General features: G+C 37.6%; 1 protein-coding gene across 6 annotated transcripts in view; it reads left to right on the top strand.

Moving 5' to 3' along the window:
- ANKS1A (ankyrin repeat and sterile alpha motif domain containing 1A) overlaps positions 1–23304 on the top strand; it is a 131678-nt gene that overhangs the window by 35494 nt on the left and 72880 nt on the right. For 5 of the 6 annotated variants that reach the window (XM_083358290.1, XM_083358287.1, XM_083358289.1 and 2 more), the window contains exons 3-10: positions 4557–4713; positions 6373–6435; positions 13311–13607; positions 15558–15633; positions 16323–16424; positions 18149–18241; positions 18999–19192; positions 21435–21518. In XM_083358290.1, coding sequence (XP_083214416.1) covers positions 4557–4713; positions 6373–6435; positions 13311–13607; positions 15558–15633; positions 16323–16424; positions 18149–18241; positions 18999–19192; positions 21435–21518 — 1066 coding nt within the window. The remainder of the gene's footprint in view (positions 1–4556; positions 4714–6372; positions 6436–13310; positions 13608–15557; positions 15634–16322; positions 16425–18148; positions 18242–18998; positions 19193–21434; positions 21519–23304) is intronic. The other variant, XM_083358291.1, reaches the window with a different exon arrangement.

Below are 23304 nucleotides of genomic sequence, written 5' to 3'. Positions count from 1 at the left end.
ACTGTCGTCCCCCATCCAGGCCCCCACAGCCTCTAGGCCAGGGGTCCCCAACCCCCAGGCCTTGGACCAGTACCAGGCCGTGGCATACCAGTCCGCACAAACAAGGAAAGCCCAATCCACAGGATGCAGGCAGCACACAAAACCACGCCCCCTCCGGTCTGTGGAAAAAACTCTCTCCACATAACCGGTCCCTGGTGCCCAAAAGGTTGGGGACCTCTGCTCTAGGCACTGCGAGAGGGCGGCAGTAGCATCACTTGGATCACCAGGAGTAGAGTGATAAAATTGAGTATCATTAGCATACTTATGTATGCATGCATGCTTACACAGAGAAACTGCAGTTTCTCTGTTCATTTTCATCAATCTAGAAACCTTTTCTTTAAAGAGGAGAGGCAAAAGACTTTTCAAGATTCATTTTCTCATGCTTGTTATACATTGGTTATAGTGGGATGAGAAATTTTGACATGTAGCTGTTACTTCTGCAGCCCAGAGACAGTTGGGAGGCATATATATTTAATAAGTTATTATAATATTTAGTTTACATGATTTAATAGGGATTTTGCTAAAATCCTAAAATTACTTTAGTTACTTTGTTAGTAATCTAGTTTAAAGCACTCCCCATAACTGGCTGTCAAGATTCTACTTGAAAATGTCCAAATCCACAAAGCATCTATTTGTACTTTTCATATTTAGTCTGTACTCAACTAGTACTCCAAGGCCTCTATTACAAACTCTGCTGCCGGTCATGTATCCCCAATTTTAAATCTGTGCATCTATCTCTGTTCTCCACTTCTTTCTCTTAAAATTTAATCTTTTGTCAGCCAGTACCTTAATTTCTCAAGTTTATTTTGACTGTTAGTTTTGTCTTCTATGCCACAAGCAATCCTAGCCAATGCTATGTGATCTGCACATTTGACAAGCATTCCTGTAGCACCTCATTTAAGTCCCTAATATAGATGTTGAATACATGGACAAGGCCTGAATCTTATAGCATCCCACTTAACTTTCATTGTGGTTCTTCTTAATGAATAGCAATTAACAAACATCCAGTGTGAGCTTTCATGCCAGCAGTGTATTCATTTAATTGTCCTTCTATCCAGCCAACATGTAACTAGTTTGCTAAACAGAATACTGTGGCCTGTTTTAATAAATGCTTTGCTGAAATCAGAACATATTGGAACCGCTTTAGTAATTCCCAAGTAAAAGTAGTACTTTCCATCCCCAATAGCAAAACAAAATTATTAATAATGTTGCATTTTCATGAAATTTTCCTCCTTCATTGTTTTCCTCTTTTTATGAACATGTGTTGTTTTTTAGGTTTTTTTTTAATTGAGCAGCAAATTATTTCTGTGGGACTGAAGAGTACTTGCCTTTCACATCTATATCTATTCTATCAGTATGTTTCTCAGTCCTTACATTGGCTGGAAAGTTGCTCTTTGCTGCCATTTAAAGGCTGCAAAAGAAAATTATTTTTCTAGAGTAATGAACAGACAAGCAGCTGTGGATTCTCCGTATCCTTTTATAAACAAACACAGTAAGTTCAGTGTTTCATTTTCAGCATTTGTTAAGGTTTACCTCTCCTCCACAATACCTAATTGGCTAAACTCACCACGGATTCTTTTGCTACTTTTTGGGGGGTTTTTTATCCCATTATGGGCCCTCCCCAACATGTTAGCAGTCTAGAAGAACAGGTTCTACAGCTGTTCACTTGCAAGCTGTGTAATCAGCATAATTTGCAGTTCATCTGCATCTTTGAGAAAGAATCAGCATTGGCTACTTACATGCTTGTTATCCTTTAATTTGAAAAAATAGTGATCTTTGCTGATAATTTCTTTACATAGTTGTTTATACAAGTAAACAATATATGCTGAAACAGTGAAATCGAAAGCTTGTAATAAGGATAAGAAAGGGCCATAGGAACCTTTGCAAGCCTGCTATGAAGATTTTGTAAAACATTTGTTAAAAGTGCCTAAAATCTACTCAAAGGTAGCGTCTGCCTGTGCAGGTCCTATGCCAGGCATGTCAAACTGCCGGCCCATGGGCCGGATGCGTCATACTAAAACTGTGCCCACCCCATTGCCGGCAATGGGGGAAAAGTCACAAGTTTGACATGCCTGTCCTATGGAGATGACTTTGGTTTGGGCTTGTTTGGGTTTGATTTGGTTTGATTTGATTTGATTACTTTCAAGTAAGTCCTTAGGTTGATGATTCTGTTACCTACATGTTAGGTTCTGTCCCTTCTGGTTGGTCAAGGGATCCTGAGAGGTGACATTTAGATAGGTGACATGTAGCTAATTAGTAGTAAATGCTTTTTTTGTAAAAGGGGATGGTTCCATTTGCCCTGAAGGAGACAGTGGTTTGCCCCTTCTCAAGAAGTTACTACTGGACAATTTTTTCTCAAGATCTAATGTTCCCTTTTTGGGAGAGACTATTGAGAATGTGGTAGGTCTACAATTTCAAAGGGCTGTAGAAGAAACAAATTATCTGGACCTGTTACAATTTGGTTTCAGGCTAGGATACTATATAGTACTGAGATGCAATTGATCACACTTGTAGATGACATCTGGTGGGCTTGGAATGGGTATGTTGTATCCTCATTGGTTTTCAGTACCATCAATTATGGCATCCTTCTCGACTGGCTGACATGTTGGGAGTAGGAGGTCTTGTTTTTTCACTAGTTCTCCTTTCTCCAAGGATGGTTCCAGTTGGCATGTGAGGAGGAAAGGTCTGTCTTTGGGTCTCTACTTTTGGGGTGCTACAAGGCTTAATTCTCTCTTCTATTTACCATCTTCATGAAACCTCTGGGGAAGGTAATTGATTGCATATGTCAATGCACTAGCTAGACCAAGGGTAGGCAAGCTTGGGTTTTTTATGACTCATGGACTTCAGCTCCCAGAATTCCTGAGCTAACATGGCTGACAAGGGAATTCTGAGAATTGAAGTCCACGAGTCATAAAAGAGCCAAGCTTGCCTACCCCTGAGCTAGACCAAGTCAAAAAAATCAACTCAGGACCAAGGCTAAAATTACTTTTCTTGAAATTGGCTGTAATAACAGAATCATGCAACTTGTCCTGCTAGTTCAATAATTTGTGGAGTACTGTCTGAGCTATAATATCAAGATATTATCTGTTGTAGATTTAAAATATGTCTCATACAGACACATCCCATCGCCTGGGGTAGCAGATCATACATATCTCCATCATCTTACTTACTCTTTATAGTATGGGTCTCAGTTTTACATCTGTGACCTGGACCATCCCAGTGGTGCTGGGGAAGTGTCTTCCCAGTACCTAGAAGCTGCAAAAGTCTGGCTGGAGAAAGATCTGGCTTCAGCCAATCTTGACAGGACTGAATGGCTGTTGTTTTTTAGGGCTACCCCAAATCTGTTGATTTACCATCTTAATTCTGACTAAGGTTATAGTTTCCTGGTCAGAATTGGTACACACTGCTGGTCCACTTGGACTCAGTGGCAGCCTGAATAGCAGGTGGCAACTGTAGCCAGGAGAGCCTTTGCACAAATATATTTTATGTGCCAGTTTAACCTTTTCTAGATGTGGAATCATTGCTCACAGTCACTTATGCCTTTGCTGCCTCCCATTTCCAATATGTTCTGCATGGCCTATCTTTTCAAGAGCATTTGAAAACTTCACTGGTCCAGAATACAATGGCTGGGGCACATGTGGCAGCACCAGAATAACATCTATGCAACACTGATGCTGCGTGAGCTGCATTGGCTTCCAGTGGATTTCTGGTTGAATTTAAAATGCTGATTATCACCTTTGAAGTTCTATATGGCATAGGGACAAATTACTTGTGGGGCTGTCTATCCCTAATGGTTTCTGGTCATCCCTCTAAATCTGGGTCTTCTTGGTGAAACAGTCTTGCCAGGTTGGACTTCTTCCTCTGTCGTGTCTGCGTTAAGGAATAGATATGGATGCCCCAATCCATATCTATTGGTCATAAGGAAAACAATCATAAGGAAAACAATCAAGATGTGGCACTAGGATTAGGATCATAATGCAGCTGGCATGATTTGTTTGATCTATGGATGTGAGTCTTATTAGGGCCTCAGCACTGTCTATTTTGCTTTAATGGCACTTAGTAATTGTATTTTTATTCTTGCTCACCATCCAGAGTTCCTTTAGGTAGATGGGCAGCCATATTAATTTGTTAAGAAAATAATCAAATAAACCGTATATCTAATTCATACTTGAAAAAAAAAGTTCATTCTTGTCTGCTTATAGATAGTTTGAATAACTAAATGCATTCCTAATACTTAACCCTAAGCCTGTTTATATAGATACATTTCATCAACTAAGCTGAAAGTTACCACCCAGTTAGTGAATTGCAACGTTATTTTCTTTTGGTGGATGAATATAGGCTGCTTTCACTTTCCAGTTCTGAAGGAACCCTGGAGAATATTTGAATTTGGAAATGTTTTCCAAGTGGACTGATTACAAACTGATATTCTTATTAACACATGTATCCAATTTACTATTTGATTTTGATTGTCATGTCCAGAATTCTTCTGAAATTTCATGGCATTATTCCGTCCTCAGGGATGTTGTGGAAGTTCTGTTGAGAAATGATGCATTAACGAATGTGGCTGACTGCAAAGGCTGTTATCCTCTCCATTTGGCAGCTTGGAAGGGAGATGCTGAAATAGTGAAACTGCTAATACATCAGGGACCCTCCCACACTAAAGTAAATGAGCAGGTCTGAATATGTTCATTTTTTGTGCTCTTAATCTTACATGGTTTGTTGTATTATTCCATAGGAGGGGGGGGGGTGAATACAGCATCTACAAGAATAAATTTGTTGTTTGACATCTTGCTTGAGAAAAGGTTAAAGGTTAAATACTATTATTGTTCAGCAAATTTGAAAAATTGTATCCTGAAAGCTGTATTTTTGATTGATCAAATTGAGAACTTAGAAATGAACAGTGGCTGAATTGGTTCGTATACAATGGGAGAATTTTAACCATTATTCCTATACCCTACCCCATCCTACGCCACAATTTTCTGCACAATTTGAAACTTGACATAGTTGGTGCATCAGTTTATTTCTGTGGTGAAGCAAATCTAAACAGCTTTATTCTCTCTTTGCCATATTTTGTAGTTAGCTTATACTGCTTTACTAGTTATGCTTAGTAAGCTAATCTTGTGCAGTTAACTACAATACAGCTTTCAGATATTAATAATTTACTAAAATGCTGTGCTCAAATGGAAGAAAAACAGCAATTGTTTCTGTTGTTTAAAATGCTGCCATTTGACTTGTATGATTGAAAACTTTCTTGTGTGCACATGTAGACATATACATCTCATAGTACTAGTATTGGTATCAAGACCAGGTAAACTCTTAAAGTATTGCTTCAAATTAAACCGGGACTGGTATATGGAGAAAGAGAAATATTGGGAATACTAGTGAGTTTTCACATTAAATTATTTCACTTGCCTTTTAGTTGTATGTATGTATTTATTTACTAAGACATCTCTGCTGCTGAATACATATTCCCAGAAGTCAAAACAGCTTACAGAAAGCCAGAACAAAGGATCAAACACTTATCTCACACAAAACATTTAACAGACATTGTGACACCTATGGAGGTAGGCTAAACCTCCACTTCCAGAAATGCATTTCTCAAAAGTAAAGTTTTCAGAGCTCTTTGGAAGGTCAATAATGTTGAGGAGCACTGGGTTATACAAGTTATACCACAGAAGGCATCACCAAGAATGAGGCCCCAGGGGTCTCTTGTCCATATAACTTTTTTCTTGTGGAAAGTAAAATTATAACAGACCCATGACTGTGAGGCTTATTACCTGTGTTAACAAGTAGCTTAGCATAGTCTCTTACAAATATTCAGAGAAGTTCATTTGCTGACTAGTAATATTTTTTGTGATTGAATAGCCAAATGTACACATTCAGAAGTTTTTAATAATATTGTTTGGAATTTTTTTTGGTCAGATATTGTTTATTGTGCTTCTAGGAAAAAAAAACTTTGTCAATCATTTTATTGTTAACATTTTAAATTTTATAATGCCATTTGCAATTCATTAATAAATTTGATGGGGCCATATGAAAATGAAGGCTCTTGCAATCTATAACTAGCACGAGGCCAAATATTTGTAAAATGTCATAGTGAAGTGTTAAATAGAGAACTTATTAAGATTTTTAGTTGAGCTTTGCATGTTGTCTTTAAAACAATATGCATGATCAACTATTGACAGCTGGAATGGCTAGTTTAATTGATTGCTTTTCATTGGAATGAAATATTGTCATGTTCTATCATTTCTCCCCTTCAGAATCACTCACTGCTTTTTTTTACTATATCCTGCCATTTCATCATCACATTTTCTTTTCCTCTCCTTTTTGTAGAATGCTCTTGAGATCAAAGAACTCAAAAAGTACGGCCCCTTTGACCCCTATATCAATGCCAAGGTGTGTACTTCGCTGACAGGATTTCACTGTATCATTACTCCAAGTTGTATTTTTGTGCTCTAAGAAGCCTTGTCATCTAGTTCATTGATACTGCCTGCTTGGGAGTGGCTGCGGAGGGACTGAAAATGCAATCTCTTCAATGTGATATTTGTATTAAGCCATGTTTGATTTGGCTGGTTGGTAAAAGTTTACTTGATGCTTAGCAAAGTCTACCAGTCCTTTCTACTTGGTAGATTTGGGTTACTTGTTGATTCCCAAAGCAGTAATAGCATTCAAAAATATAATTTCAAAAGATTCTGGTATTGTTTCCCTATTTAATAAGAAAGGGAATAATACTGATTATGTTTATGGTATATTATCCAAAACAAGTGTGCATTCTTAGCAATACTGAACTTCATTTTGGTAATAGTAATGATGCTACATAACACAGAACTATTTTTGTTAGTGCTTGGATGAGGACAATGATGCCTTTATTGTCTGTGTGGATGTATGCCTGTATCCATTTGTGTGAAAGTATGTACATTTTTTCTTATTTCACTAGTTCCTTTTTCACATCTGATTCTCTCTTAAACTGAATATGGCCTATATCCTTCTGCTTCTAGTAATCATAAGAAAAATAGAAAAGCAAATCTGAAAATATTGAAAATAATCTTAAATTACTTAACAGATAATCTAATAGAATATTTAGAAGTATCTTAAGTGATTCCTTGTTATAATGAATCTCGAAATAAATGTTCATTGTAAATTAATTATTTTAATTTTTAGACCATCATATTGGATTATCTTACATATTGATTTTTAAGGTCCAAATCAAATTGGGCTCCATGGGTATGGTTTTAAATATATTAAGATTATCAGTGTTGGAGATAAACAGGGTGAATTAGTTTAAATTACATGCTTTTATAGATTCAGACTGCAGTGAATATAGTCTGTAAATGTAGGGTAAACATTAATGTTTGATATGGTAAATTATAGTCTGTATAGTACTAGGATTCATAATGTACAAGTTTTGGTGAGGATTACAGCATCACTCTGCTTGCTCAGTTTTACCTATATGTCTATGTTTTTGGACATTAAGGATGTTTCAGAAGCCATATTCTGTCTCTGTATTTTTCAGTCTAAAGTAGATCAACCCAATGGTAAAAGCTGAAATTGAAGTTTTTAGACATTTAAATCAGAAATTGAAATGTTTTTAAAATCACAGTAGAAAAATACTAATTTAAGTAATTGATTGAATTTTCTTTTTGATCATTCATATATTTCTTTACTATAATACTTGAAATATTTGCACCTGAATGAAGGAGTATAATCGCTTTTGTCGTAATGAATTTTTATTGCAGAATGTGTATCTATATTTAGCTAGGAAATTTATGAAATTTGTGATTGCCTTGACTATCTGTATATAAGTTAAAACATTAAAAATATAATTTATTTACCGTATTTTTCAGACCATAAGACGCACTTCCCCCCCCCCCCAAAAAGTGGGGGGGGAAAACGAGGGTGCGTCTTATGGTCCGAAGGTGATCCGTATGGCCAGCCCCAACCTCCACAAGTGGAAAGCAAAGGAGATTGCCAGGAGCGCGAATCGGCACGTTCTGAGAAATGCCAATCTCGCGCTGCTGCAATCTCCCTTGCTCCCTTTCAGCCTGCTTTCTCTTGTAGCAAGGGAAGCTGAAACTGAATGAGGGAGATTGCAGGAGCGCGAGATCGGCCAATTCGCGTTCCTGTCAATAACCCTCGCTCCGTTTCAGCTTGCTTTCTGCAAGAGAGCCAGGCCGCAGGGCCGCCTCCATGGGTACTGCTCTAACGCGGAGAGGGAAGGACAAAGAAGGAGGAAAGGAAGGAAGGAAAAAAGGAAGGGACAATGGGAGAGGGAGGGAGAGAAATAGAGAGAGAGAGAAGGAGAGAGAGAAGGAGAAAGAAATAGGGAGGGAGAGAAAGAGGGAGAGAGAAGAAAGAAAAGGAGAGAAATAGAGGGAGAGAGAAAGAGGGAGAGGGAAAGAGAGGGAGAGAAAGAAAGAGGGAGAGAGAGAGAAGGAGAAAAAAAGAGGGAGGAAAATAGAGGGAGAGAGAGAAAGAGGGAAAGAGAAGAATAGAGGGAGAGAGAGAAGGAGAAAGAAAGGGAGGGAAATGAAGAGAGAGAGGGAGAAAGAGAGGGAAAGAGAAAAATAGGGAGAGAAAGAGGGAGAGGGAGACAAAGAGGGAGAGAGAGGACAGAGAAAGAAAGAGGGAGGGGGAGAGAGGGAGAGAAAGAGAAGGAGAGAGAGAAATTAAATTAGTAACATGATTGTTAAGTGAATCTGGTTTCCCCACTAACTTTGCTTGTCAGAAGGTTGCAAAAGGCGCTCACAAGACCCTGGAACAATGTGACCATCATAAATATGAATTGATTGCCAAGCATCCGAATGTAAATCACATGACCCTGGGGATGCTGCAATGGTCATAAGTGTGAAAAATGGTCATAAGTCACTTTTTTCAGTGCTGTTGTAACTTTGAACAGTCACTAAATGAATCATTGTAAGTCGAGGACTACCTGTATCATTTTTCCCTTTTTGGGGGGGGGTGTCAAGTTTTTGACACCTTGCTGGGCCACTGGTGGTACTTGGACATTGCCTTGTTCTAAAAGTGGTACAATGGATGAAAAGGTTGAAAAGCCCTGTTTTAGTATACCGGTACTATTTGGTTCAGAATTTTTTTTTCTTGTTTTCCTGCTCTAAAAACTGGGTGTGTCTTATGGTCAGGTGCGTCTTATGGTCCGAAAAATACGGTAAGTACCAAAACTGGAATCCAAAGAACTCTAAAACTAGTTCTGTGTCTGAATAGATGTATAAAAAAATTCCCAACTGTAATTTTTAATTTGCATGGTGTTAAAAAAATCTGTAACACAGATAAATAATAATAAGTCAGTCTCTACTTGTGAATATACCTTAGATTTCCAGAAACAAGGAAAAGTAGATACTCTTGATGATACGTTTTTCCATTCAATGAAAAAGAATGTTGTTAGGAGTTATACATTTCTATAAATTATCAAACACTATATAACCCATTGTAATGTACACCTCATGATAAAATGTTACAAATTATGATCCACAAAGCATTTGATCATATAGCTAGAAAAGCAAACTTTAAGTAGTACCAAACTGAATGAAGTTAAATTTTAATACAGTAATTATTTCAGGCAAATGTCATTCTAGCCACATGTAATTTCCAACCACTTTCTTTGCAGTATAGAGTTTATGCTGCTTTTAAATGATTTCTTAGTTGTTCTTCCTTTCTGGGTGGAAGCAAAAAACATGATCTTTAAGCCATCCTCTAAGTAGGTTATATATCAAACATTAAAATGCCAAATGTACACAAAAAGTGCCCCTTGTTCTATTCTCTGTAATCTTTAGTGGAAACACCGGCAACAGCAAGGTGAAGATATAGAAAGAGTGCTCATTCATTGTTTTGTTTCCACCGAGCCAGATCCCTCTGGAAATCAGGAGGAGAGCATCACTGTCTTTTTAAATAAAAGATATTTTAAATCTTAAAAATGCAGAGGAGGAAAGTGAGATGAATATGTTTCTACAAGGCTATTATTTTCTAAAGCCTTTTGTAGCTTAGTATTATTTTCAATTAATGAATACTATTAAAATCAAATGTTTAATCCAGCGTAAGAAGCATATTCCTTGGTGCTCACTTGGAAGGCTAAACGCCATAGAAATGAAGATATAATAAAATATGTTACTTTAAGTAATACTTCTGAGAGTCATGCTGTTCTCCATATACTAGATCAATGTTTCTCAATCTTGGCAATTTGAAGATGTGTGGACTTCAGTTCCCAGATTCCCAAGGCTGACTGGGGTATTCTGAACTAACTGGAAATGATGCTTTTTATTTCACCAAACATTTGGTTGGGTTGGGACCCAGTTTGGTATAAAGTTTGAGGCATCAGGCTAGAAACTGGAAGACTGCGAGTTGTCATCCCACCTTAGGGCCAAGACCATCTGGGGATGCTGGGCCAGTCACTTTCTATCAACCCTAGGAAATAGGCAATGGCAAACCATTTCTAAACCAGGCAGTTGCCAGGAGTCAATCCTGACTTGAAGACCTGTGTCCACAAACAGAGAGATTTTTGCTATTTTTTATAAGGCATGCAGTTTTATTTAAAAAAAAAACTAGGAAAAACGCTTATAAATGTTTAGTTTTGCAACAGCAGGCATTTCAGTATAGATGAGTTAGACAGTGGGTTTTGACAAATTGTTAATTAGACATATTTGTGCATTTTTCTCCAATTGAATTATATATGTACATTTGTTTATAGTTAAAAGGTACTTTGACCTGACTGTCAGAATAAGGCCCATGATACATACAAACATTATGTGATCATACATTAGAATTGAAAATATTTTTTCTAGAGTTAATATAGTTAAAATTACCTCAATTTAAGTCACTATTTTATTCTTTCTCTCAACTGTTTCTTCCTAGAGTTTCTTTGGGCTTGCCAATTGTGATTACAGTCTCAGTTTTATGGGCTTCTGTTTAATATTAGCGCTTTTACCTACAAATTACGAGTTTTGTACTGTACCAATTGCAAATCATGTATACATTGGCAACTGTTAGTTCATATATCCATGAAAAGCATTTCTTAGTCTTCAAGATAAATGGATCAGGGAGCAAGATAAATGCTGTTTAAGCTGCAGACCACTGTTTTGATTTTGAGATGATGTCACCATTTCTTTTCTCCTTTTTCTCTTAAGAATTACAGAAATCAGTCTCAGGCATTTTCAAAAAGGCTTGCTTTTTAAAAATCTCAGTTAGGCTGCAAGATTTTTGCACTAATAAGCTAAATCTTTTGAAAGAATCGGGGAGCCGTCAAAGCCATCCTCTTTAAGGAGTACCAATTTCAGCCTATTTCATCCTATTAATGAAGTTTCTTCAGTTTTAAGTCCTGTCAAATGTGCAGCTATTTGGATGCACAGCTGGATCTAAACAGCACAGGTTATACTGGTTGTAAAAGGTGGCATCCAAATTATTAGAATAAATAAAAATAATTGTTTGCCACAAACTTGAAATCAAACCTGGGCTTTACAAGGGTTTATAAAATTTCGCATTTCAGAAGTGCCTATATCTTCAAATGTTGTTGGCCAGCAGATTTACGGTAAACATCTAATTAATGACTTGGTTAAAGGGCAAATGAGAAGTTGATGACAGCAATAAGATATTAATCATATTCATCTTTTTTTAAAAAAAATCATTCCTGCCCATTCAATCATTATTTGTGCATTAACCTTGTATAAACTAAGATACTGTAAATTATATTTCTTCTGTTAATACTGGAAGTTATCTAATATGCAGTGTACAACAAATAGGCAGCAGCACCTGGCTAGCCTTGTTTCTCCCACAAATAAAGCAACGGCAAACCTAGTTATTGCTGGGATAACAAAGGGCCAGGTAATACTAGGGCTGTAGGTTAGACTATGGAATTGGAAAAAAATCTCGGAAAAAGGTAATGGCAAAACACTTTTGTATTGGGCCAAAACTCTGTATGTATATGTCCATAAAATCCCTAGGATTTGAGCTCAATTTAGCCAAGAACTATGTTTAGTCCAGTTGATGGTTTTCCCCCCTGATGTTTACTGATGTGGTACATTATGTATAGTTTGTAATATAATGTGGCTAGAAGATAACCACAATTTTTCATTATCTTTCATTAAACCCTACATCTTAATTATAAATCCTGAACCATATGCTTTCCCCTCTGTTCATGGTGAGATTCTCTGCATGCTGCTGAATGATGCATTACCTCATTTAGAATCACCTTCACTATAAATCTGTTTTTCCTTGGCAAATGTTTGGCTTGAATTGTTTCTTTGCCATCGTTGGAAGTGTCTTCCTCAATTTTTCAAATGTTTGTGCATGTCTGTCATTGTTCATACTCACTTTCGTTTGTACATTCCATGTATTTTTTGTAAAGCACTCGGACTGTTCATCTATTTCCTTTCTGTTTCAGCTAGTTTTGTCAAGTGCCCATGAGACACTGAACTTTATTGATACTGCTAGAACAAAAATAAATCACAATGAACCTCTCTTATATTTTGTCCAGTATACAGTAGTACAACTTTTAAAGTTCTAATTTATTTACTTTTTAAACAATTGAAATGTTTCTATGAAGCCAGGGTTTTGTTTATGTATATTTAGCCATTATAATTACACACAGATGGTTAAATACACTAACAATTTGAATGGTATTTTTGTGTTCATTTTACATATCAGCTAGAATCTTAAAGTACTTAGGTTTTCATGTAGCGTTTAACCCAATGCTATTTTATAATTCAGTGACTTCCTGATATGAAGTCCAATTTCAAAAAGCATTTGGTCACATGAAAGAGCTGTTTCTTGACATATAATTAGTTTCTATAAGTTGATAATATTAGTCATTGCAGTGGCCCTTTATATAAAATTAAAATAAAATATAATAACATAGTGTCAGATTAGTTAACAAAAGGTCAATTCTCCAGCGAGAAATAACACAGTCATGAAATACTATTTATTATCAAGTTGTTGGCTTGCAAAATGTACATTTGTAGTAACTTTTATTGAATGGATAAGTAATGCGTGGTGAGTTTTAAAAGTGAAGAAAATTATAGAACAGTACAAGTAAAATTAATCTCAAAGTGCAATAATAGATATTTTATCTATTTTTTTCCTGCAGCAAATGTCTGCATGTGTGCATATGTACATATAAATAACAATGGGACCATGATGTACTCACTATGCCACTGCATGCATAGTAGAAAAGAATTGGAATAGTTTTAATACATTTATATTTAAAATGTTCCATTTATTATAATTGTCTCTAAACGCTAATGGTTTTTATATTTGTGTAATCTTAGAATAACGACAATGAGACAGCATTGCACTGTGCAGCTCAGTATGGCCATACAGAAGTGGTGAAGGTTCTTCTGGAGGAGTTGACGGATCCTACTATGCGCAATAACAAGTTTGAGACTCCTCTTGATTTAGCTGCTCTCTATGGGAGACTAGAGGTTGTGAAGATGTTGCTTAATGCTCATCCTAATCTATTAAGTTGCAATACTAAGAAACACACTCCCTTACATCTGGCAGCTAGAAATGGCCATAAAGCTGTAGTTCATGTACTTCTGGAGGCTGGCATGGATAACAACTACCAGGTATTTGTTTAAATTTTTGTGTATGGAGTTTCAACATTAAAGTAATGTTTCAAGATCAGATTTAGTATCACAGCTCCCTGTTCAATAAGAACTTTTCTATTCACCGTTTTACTTCATCGCATGTTTTAATATCCCAATTATATGCTGCTCAGAATTGGCAAATTGAAGCAGCCTGTAATCCCAACAAATACAAAAGATTGTTAAATAAGTTTATTTTGAATTCACGTTAAAGTTTGAAATTTAATAGAATTATGCTTTCAAATTCTTTCAAGTGTAGCGGATTCTGTTTTACTCTAGAAAGCTAGGCTTTTTCTAATTGTCAGCTAGAGAACGTCTGGTGCTTAAATCCTGTATTTTCAGCTGGATATTGTCTTTTTGGTTTTAAATTCAAATTAAATAAAATTCAAATTAAATACAGAGGGTTTTTTATTAGTTGTAATTTCTCATCGATAGATTAGAGTGATCAGTCTGTACCGTATTTTCCGGCGTATAAGACGACCCGGCATATAAGACGACCCCCTACTTTTAAGAAGCTTTTTAAGGTTTTTTGTCTTATACGCCAGAAAATACTTACATGCCCTGCCTTCCCTGTCCGTCGCAGAGGAGGCAAAGGCCCGACTGGCCCCGCCGGCCCTCCCGCTGCTCCCGCGCTTCTGCTGGCCCCCGAGGTGCAGCGTTTCCCAGGCGGCAGGCAGTGCCGGAGGGCAGCCGCCACCCCGCCACGGCCAGTGCCCCTCCTGCTTCCCCCCCAGGCCTTGAACTTCTCCCATTCAGCACAGGGCAGGGAAGCCCAGCGGCCGCACTCTCTTAGGCGAGGCCGGCCCCTCGAATCAGGCGCGCATAGCTGACCTACCACCAGCCCCAGTACCTGCTGCTGCGGCCGGCTAAAGAGCCGGCCTACACGGTACCAAAATCCTTCTTGGGCCCAAGGCGCGCACAGGCGCCTCTCCCTCTACGCAAGGCGAAGCCGGGTGCGAAAAGCGACAGCGCGCAGGCGCCGTTGAGCCAGCCATTTGGCGCAGCTTCCGGTCCGCCTGTACGTAAGTAAGTCTAGGGACAGAACCGGGCCGTAGAGTTATGTTTCTGATGCGATCTGGAGCGGAGGGTTTGTACGGCTGACCTGCTGCAGGGGGGCAAGAAAGATCCCACGTAAGACGCGCGAGAGGCGTAACGGTCGTACGAACAAGCCGTCTCTTTACCTGCTTCTAGTGCGGAAAGTATAACCGGGCGAGATCCATCGGTTTGCTCAGCGAGCCACTGAGGTTGCTGCTCCTTTCTTGGTGTATGCGCGTTTCGACAGGGCAACTAAAGCCAGCGGGGTTGCCCACAAAGAAGAATTCACAAGAAAAAAAAGGCGGCAGATGGGCCATTAGCATTCCTAATGACGTTGATTTAAAAAAGGAAATCCCAAAAGCGGATTTTTTGGGATACCTTTGGTGCAATTTTTTGGGATACCTTTGGTGCGCGCGTGTGTGCAGGACTTCCCTGCCAGCTCCCGTCTGACGCTCTTCTCTCTTGAGGCAGCTGCTGCCTCTTCCCTCTTGAGGCAGCATCCCCGAGGACTCCTTAGGAGCCGGGGAGCGATGCTGCCTCAAGAGGGAAGAGCGTCGGGCGGGAGCAGGCAGGGCAGTCCTGCACACGCGCGCACTCCCCGGCTGCTAAGGAGCAGCCGGGGAGTGCGCGCGTGCGCAGGACTGCCCTGCCGGCTCCCGCCAGACGCCACCCACTGATTTTCCGGCGTATAAGGCGACTGGGCGTATAAGATGACCCCCCAACTTTTGAGAAGATTTTCAGTGGTTAAAAAGTCATCTTATACGCCAGAAAATACGGTATTTTTAAAGAAGCTGATTTAAGTTGGAATAAACTGCAACAAATAACTTCAGTTTGTGTACCTGGACATACACTTTTATTGTTTTCTGATGGAATTCTCAACCCATATTTGTTTTACAGACAGAAAAAGGTAGTGCTTTGCATGAAGCTGCTTTGTTTGGCAAAACAGATGTGGTACAGATATTGCTAGCTGCAGGTGAGGATCTTTTAAACATATTTTTAGATTTCCTTTTTTTGTTGGTGGTCTTAGTGTTGTAAACATTCAGCAGCCTTAGCATAGTTCTTTAGAATGACCAACATAATTTAACTTGAATCTTTCACCCTTCTTTTTAAACTTCTTCAAGCTAAAGCCTCATGAATGTTTAGTATAAACTAGCTAAGCAGGAATTGCTAGAACAGCTAATTGGATTTGGAGATCAGGAGGTTGTATACTCCAGGAACTTACATTCATTTCCCTTCGGAATTTATTATTTGCTTTCACCACAATTGAATTTTAAGTTAGAATTTAACATATATTTATTGCTTTATTATTTTAAGTATTCCTATTCTGCTTCATTTAAGTATAGGCTTAATTGCTTCTTATTAAAAATAAAATATACTTGTCTTAAAATTATAATTAAAATAAAAGCACTTCCCAAATTAAAAATGTTTCTTCTAAAATTAAGAGCCTTCATATGGCATAAGGGCAGCTTTAACCAATAATAATAGTAACAACAACAACAATAATAAATGAACATAGATGTAGGGCCAAAATGTACATTTAGGAGCAGGAAGTGATTAAGACCAAGTTCCATTTATACCACATTTTGCTATGTGAGTATATGTAACATTTCTTAATGTTCCTGAATTACTGTGTATAATGTAAAATTTCTCTCTGTGTTGAAGGCATTGATGTGAATATAAAAGATAACAGAGGCTTGACCGCTTTGGAGATTGTCAGAGAACTTCCTTCTCAAAAAAGCCAACAAATAGCAGCTTTCATTGAAGGTAAATAATTAAAAATAAAAGAACAGAGGGCAAAAGTTGAGAAATAGGAAGCACACTAACATCACACTAACAGCTATCAAATGTGTGAGTTGTTTTTCAATTAGGCAATTTCTAAAAGGCCTACATTGCTCAATTAACTGCATTGTGGATACAAAGAAAACTAGATTGAGCAAAAAATATGTTTCCCCCTTTTTTGTACTTTCTGAAAATATGGTATTAAATTAATAGTTTCCATGTTTTTACTGAATTTGATCATTGTCTCCTCAGCATTGTACTGTATTTTTAGCCCATTTCAAATTAATTTATAAATGTAATGTATCCCTTGTTTATTTTTGAGATTTAAAACTTCCAGGTCAGACATTTTTGAAAGCAGTTTATATTGCAAGATGCATTAAGTAGGCAGGGGAAGAAAGGTGAAATAGAACCATTTTCCAGCCATAAATTGTTTGTAAATTAATTAAATGCATCCTTAAAAGATGGGTTTTTAGATGGGTTCATTTTTAATAATGGACTAGTGAAAGACCAATGCAAATGCATCGGGACTGAGATACAAAATCAGGAATCATTGGATTGTTGACCATTTAATACTCTTGGGGAAGCAGCCATCACTAACATTTGCATGAGGAAAAGAACAAGTCTTTACATTTGGAGAGAGTACAGAGGACAGATTTAATATTATATAAATCCAGTGTCAGTGTGCCAAAAAGGGGTTAGCAGAAGTAGCTTCCCCCCCCCTTATTTCCCTCCCTTCCACTGTCCAAAGGCCCTCCTGAATGGAGTGAACTAAACGAAATGGAAATCTATAAAAACTGGACAGAGTCATGACCCTTTTTAAAATATATATATATAGGTAGTCCTCAGCTTAAGACCGTTTGTTCAGTGATAATTTGAAATTATAATGGTACTGAATGGACAAACATTCCCTGATAGAAGTTACAGCTGTTGCAAGTCATGTGATCCAGGTATCTGCCCTTATGACTGAAGGGTGCTGCAAACATCCCCCTCCTCACCTATCTCTCTCCCATCCCAGCTGCTCATTTGGTCCACTAGTGCACACAAAACTGCCACAACCCTGGAGGCCTCATCCTGCTCCCTGCCACCCCACCATCCACTTACCTTTGCCTTTTTGTGCGGCTACTGTCAGGTGTGCCAAGCCGATGCAAGCTCAGCCAGACATCTAGTGAACATGTTGTTTCTGAAGGGTAAAATAGCTTGAAAGAGCCTTTTTAATCTTTAGAAACATCATGTTTGGTAAGCTAGAAAGCTAGTGAACATGATGTTTTTGAAGGGTTAGGAAGAGGCTGGTGCTTTTCCTGTGATTGTTCTGAAGGCTGTAAAGATCCTCTGTCTAGCCTTCAGAAACTTCCTGTTTGCTAACTGTCTGGCTCCACCTTCAGAATAGTTGCAGTGTGTTAGCCTTTCTACCCTTCAGGAACACTGTGTTTTTGGCCAGAAAGTTGGCAAATATGAAGTTTCTGAAGGGTAGAAAGGCCAGCCTTTCTGAGTTTCAGAAAAGATTGTGTTTGCTATCATTCTAGCCAAAAAGCTAGCCTATTCTCTAGCTATATTAGCAAAATGACAACACTGGATTCACCCAAAATAAATATGCAGAACATATCCAAATATATGAAAAGTAGATTACTGTATTTTGTTTTTGAAGACTTCAGGTAGCAAATATCTTACATGACATCTTATTTCTGTTGTTCTTTACCTCATTTGTTCAGACTGTACAACAAGAAAGAATCTTGCAACAGCAGAAGAAAAGACACCGCCGCCTTTAACTGCTTCTGTTGAAACTTCAGTTTGGATACCTCAAGGTAAACTATGAAATGTATTAAATTACTTGTTTAATCGTAATTTTATTAAAAATTAAAACTGCAACAATGAAAAACTAACATAAACTAAAAAAGAGTGCAGAAAAAAAGAAAATAGACAAAGTGGAAAAGGAAGGAAAAATAATAATAAAAAAGTATAAAGAAATGATTTCTGCTTTCCCCATAACAAGAATGAACAATTATCACAATTTTCTAAAATACAACAAATGATCCCATAAACCAGCTCTTATCTATAACTAGCTCTTTAAAAACTTTATCATTTGAGTTCTGATAAGCTCTTAATATTGAGATTATTAATACAGTACTGTTTCCAGGTTAGCTGATTTGGATTATAAAAAAGCATTCTGGAATGGCTTCCACAATATTCTTGCATCATCTGCTTCAAGAATTTAAAACAGATAGTAAAATAATGCAAAAAATGATTTTAAAAAATCCAGTGTATTTCATTGGTGATCTATAGGGAACAAGTAGTCCTCTCTCCACCCACCCACCCCACTCCCTCGTCAAAATAACTCTGCAGATCAGAACAAAACATGTGTCGATTCCAGTTCCCAGTCCATAGGCAAAGGTGATATATAAATTAGAAAGTTATGGAAATAATGAAGTCCACCTTTTATGCCTCTGGCATTGTGGAAAGGAATGATTGTAGCCAGGCCTTCAAAGACCAGAGTTTGTGAATAGGATCACTATTGAGGATTTTGTACAACTGTTTCTGATTTAACATGTTTGCTTTCTTTAGGGAATGTGGAGAAAGCAGTGACAGACCTGATAACAGATGTTGATGGCAAGCCAGAAGAGTGTCCATATGAAGTACTATACAATGCAACCTCCTGTCATTCTTTGGACAGCCTAGCCAGTGGAAGATCCTCAGACAGAGATTCAGTGAACAGGGAAGCGGAGATGACTGCTATTAAAGTGACAGGAATGAGACCTGTATGTAGTCTGATGTGTGTTATCTTTTCCTTTTTGTAGAAAATAGACTGGGATAGATCACCAGGGCTCCAAACTTGCAGTAAATTAATAGCGCAGATGTACAGTTTGGAAGTGATAGTAAATAATTGTTAAGAGCTTTAGTTACTGACTACTTAGAGGCCATTTGCCCTGCTATGAAATTCTCCCATGAATTATTCCAAGTTCACAGTGTGATGACTATTTGAATTTGGGTGAATTTCTACCACTATATATTTTGCTAGGTACTGTAGCTCAGATTAACTATTTAGGAGCAAGGGGGAAAAAATCTTGTCTAGAATATGACTTTCCTCTCAACATTTTTTCATCCATTTTTTTCAGATTAAAAAAATCACTGTACAGTAATAATCCTGAATATTAGATTTGTTTGCATTGTTTTATTATATTAATTGGCCAGTAAATCAGTTTGTCATGGAATTTATGGATGTAATCCAGCAGGGGGAGCTTGGAGACTTTACAGGCTAATTAAAATAGCTTAGGTTAGTTCCTCTGAAAGCAATCAGCTTTATTTAAAGAATCCACCAGAGTTGATAAGTACTGGATTTGAGCATGTTATGGAATATTTATTGCACATTAAAATATGGATGGTTGAGGTTTATTAAAAATATATAAAGTTAAATATGAATTTGTACATGCAGCCCAAAAATATGCAGATTTATTTTGAAGTTATCAGTTGTTGACATTTACTAGATCAGAGACAGGAGAGCCAGTTAAGGCACTGGAGCAGGAATAAGGAGATTCAGGGATTGATTTTTCCATTAGGGACAGAAGCCAATTGGGTGATGTTAGGCTTCTCACCTCCTCTCAACCGAAATCAGTGTCAGGGTCTTTGAAAATCAGTTGACAAACTTAACAGTAGGAACTTGGTGAGTGCAGTGCAAAAACACTGCAGCTATGTGAGAAAAATGCTAAGAAGACGACAACTAGATTTTATATTTGGTGTGTACATCATTTAATTTATTTTTTTCATTCTAACGGAAGTCATATTTTTATTGGGAATATAACATTGGATATATCCATTATTGTTATATCCATTTATAAGTGAAATATGCAGAAAATTTATTGAATGTGAAGATATACATAATGGGACATATTTACTTCTTATTTCTCCATAGCAGCTTTGAAAATGTGAATCTAGAATGAGAGATTTGTTTCATAAATTCTGGCTTTAGCATTCCATTATAAAAATCCTTCATTTGGGCTATTATCATATAGGTTTGTTTCTTTGGCTAGCACTTCTTGGTTTCTAGATTCAAGTCTGATATTCTGTGCCGTCAATAAATGTGTATATGCATTTGTTTTAGAGGTATATTTGAAGATTAAAACAGGTTAATGAAACAGGTTTAAACAGAAATATATGTTTTTTTAATGTATACAATATGTGCATATATCAGCAGCTTTTTAAGTGTCTTCTGAGATCAGTAACCCAATATTAACAGTATTGATTGATTAACTGATTGATTATGTGCCATCAAATCAGTGTCAAATCTTAGCAACCACTATATGACAATCTGTCCAGAACTTGGTCTTTCAATGGTGAACACTTCTTCACTGTAACGTTTATCTTGCTCCTGGTCATCTTCTTCTTATCTTTCCTTGTATCTTTCCCAGCATTGGAACTTTCTTTAGAGACCCAGGTCTTCACATAAAGTAACCAAAGTAGCATAATTTGAGCCTGACCATTTTCCCTCAAGTGAGAACTTGGGGTTGACTAATTCTCTTCTTCTCCTGCTTCTTCGATGTCCAACTTTTTCTTCTGTAGAGTATCACAGGGGATATTGCTTGTACAATTTTGAATTTTGTAGGTATAGATACATTATGGCACCTGAATATTTTTTCTAAAGCTTTTGTGGTTGCTCTATCAGGCACTAACTACCAAGTCTGTGAAATATTTATTGAATGATAATTGTGCCAGATTTGTTATTAGAGAAATTGCAAATCAAATAGTTAGGGCATCTGTGTGGTCTACAAAGTCCAAGGGAAGACAAGTGACAAAATGTACACAATGCAGGCTCTCCACTTTTGTATATTTATTTTTGACATTCCATGTAAGAAGGTAAGGCACAGTTTGTATCCTGAGGCCACATCACATATTTCATCAATTTGATGAAATCACTTATTTGCTTTGTTGCAGTAAATGTGTTAAGGTTGCATCAAAAAAGAATTTGAAACTAGTCATTTACGATTATTTTTTTGAAAATTGTAGAGAGAGCGTCCACCACCTCCTACAAAACCTCCCCCTGATGAAGAAGAGGAACTTGAAGATAAAAAACATGATGCATCCTCAGTGGTAAACATCCTTATGTGTCCTCCTTGATTTTAGTGATATGGGGGGAATGTCAACACATTAATATGTTTAGAGAGTAATGTGACATTTATAAAAAAAACATATATTAGTAGTTTTAACTGCCATATCAGCAGGCTTTTGCCAGGATTTTTTTGCCATGGTCTGGTTTGCATCTGGCAGTCCTTTAGCCTACTTTCGATTGATATGTATGGATACTCTCTAAATATCTTGATATTACTCTATAGAGTGGAGTATTTTCAGTTGATATGTAAATATGTGCTACCTAAATTGTTCTTCTTTTTTAAGTTGCTAGAAAAATTTCCTTTGGAGAAAAAGTGCTTTCCTCGCAATAAAATAAACTGCAGCTCAGAAGCTTATGTTTTTCCATTAGGGCAGACATGTCAAACACAAGGCCCGTGGGCCAGATCCGGCCCGCGAAGTGGTTTCATGTGGCCCGTGAAGCCATCCTGGAAACAGTGAGGGAATGGCCCCCACTGCCTTGGCCCTGGCCCAGAGACCCTCCTTCTGCCAGAGACCCTCAGATCTGTCCCACTCCTGCCCAGACCCCCATAGGCACCCTTGATGCGAACGATGTAGAGCTGGCCATGCCCACCCAGTAGGCCATACGCACTCTAGCCACGCCCACCCAGTAGGCCACGCCCACCCTGGCCATACCCACCCGGCCCCTTGAGGGCAACTACAATGCTGATGCGGCCCTCAATGAAATTGAGTTTGACACCCCTGCATTAGGGGAATGAATCTTCCATATTTAGTTTTCTTGCCTACGAAGAGAAATGCAGAATATTGTTAGCAAATCAGCATTCTTTGAAATGCCTCGCAAACCTGTTAAAAATTATAGGGGTAGTCTTCAAAGGGACTGTCAATCTGTAATGTGACAAAAGGAAAAACAAACATATTAGGAAATCATCCCTACTTGGTTGCATCCACAACTTTGGAGGACAAATTTGGCATGTTACTCCAAAAATTATAAGTAGGTTGTTCATCTCAAATTTAACTTATAGGCAATAAGAACAAACTAGGATCAAACTGATTCTAGAGTACATTTTTAACTTAAACTATAATTTACAGAAGCTATTTACAGAAATTGGGCTTGAATTAAAATAAGAAAAGGTGAAAAGAAGAGGGAAACATAAATTAATTAAAACTTATCCAAGTTGGACTTGTGATCTGTTCATAAAACATAGCATATTAGATTAACCAAAAAGAAGAGTAACTTTCAATGATGCTCAGAATCTGCAGCTGTTTAGTCTCCAGCTTTCATTGATACAGGAAAACATATGCTAGCTTTCTGGCAAAACCCTGTGAGATTGTGGTTTACACATAATAGTGTGAACAGTTGAAGGTAGATAGTAGCATCACGAGATATCCAGAACAATTCATTTTTCTTTTTATATATTTATTCTCCATACTTTCATAACCAACACAGCAATTCTGCCTTTCCCAGGTATTTCTTTTGATACCTGGAGAAAACGGTCACTCAGTTCTAAATGCTTTCAGATGAAATTTACTATCCTAATCCATTCCAGATTGTATTTAGATCCAGCTCTGGCACTGAAGCAACCTTTAGGAACTGAAACAAGAACGGAGTTTGTTTCCTACATTACTAACAGTGCAGCTAGATGTAATTGCATAAGCATCATCCTGAGGGAGCTGCGTGTGTTGCCTGTTTATTTCCTCTCCCAGTTCAAGGAAATTATTTTGATCTTTAAAATCACATATTGCTTGGCATCAAAAGGTATAAAATATCCATCTGCACCAGCCTGTGCTT

This window comes from Vipera ursinii, assembly GCF_947247035.1.
Source record: "Vipera ursinii genome assembly, chromosome: 3".
NCBI classification, from domain to species: Eukaryota; Metazoa; Chordata; class Lepidosauria; order Squamata; family Viperidae; genus Vipera; species Vipera ursinii.
Note: the sequence above shows the minus strand (reverse complement) of the source record. Positions and strands in the feature narration are given on the sequence as shown.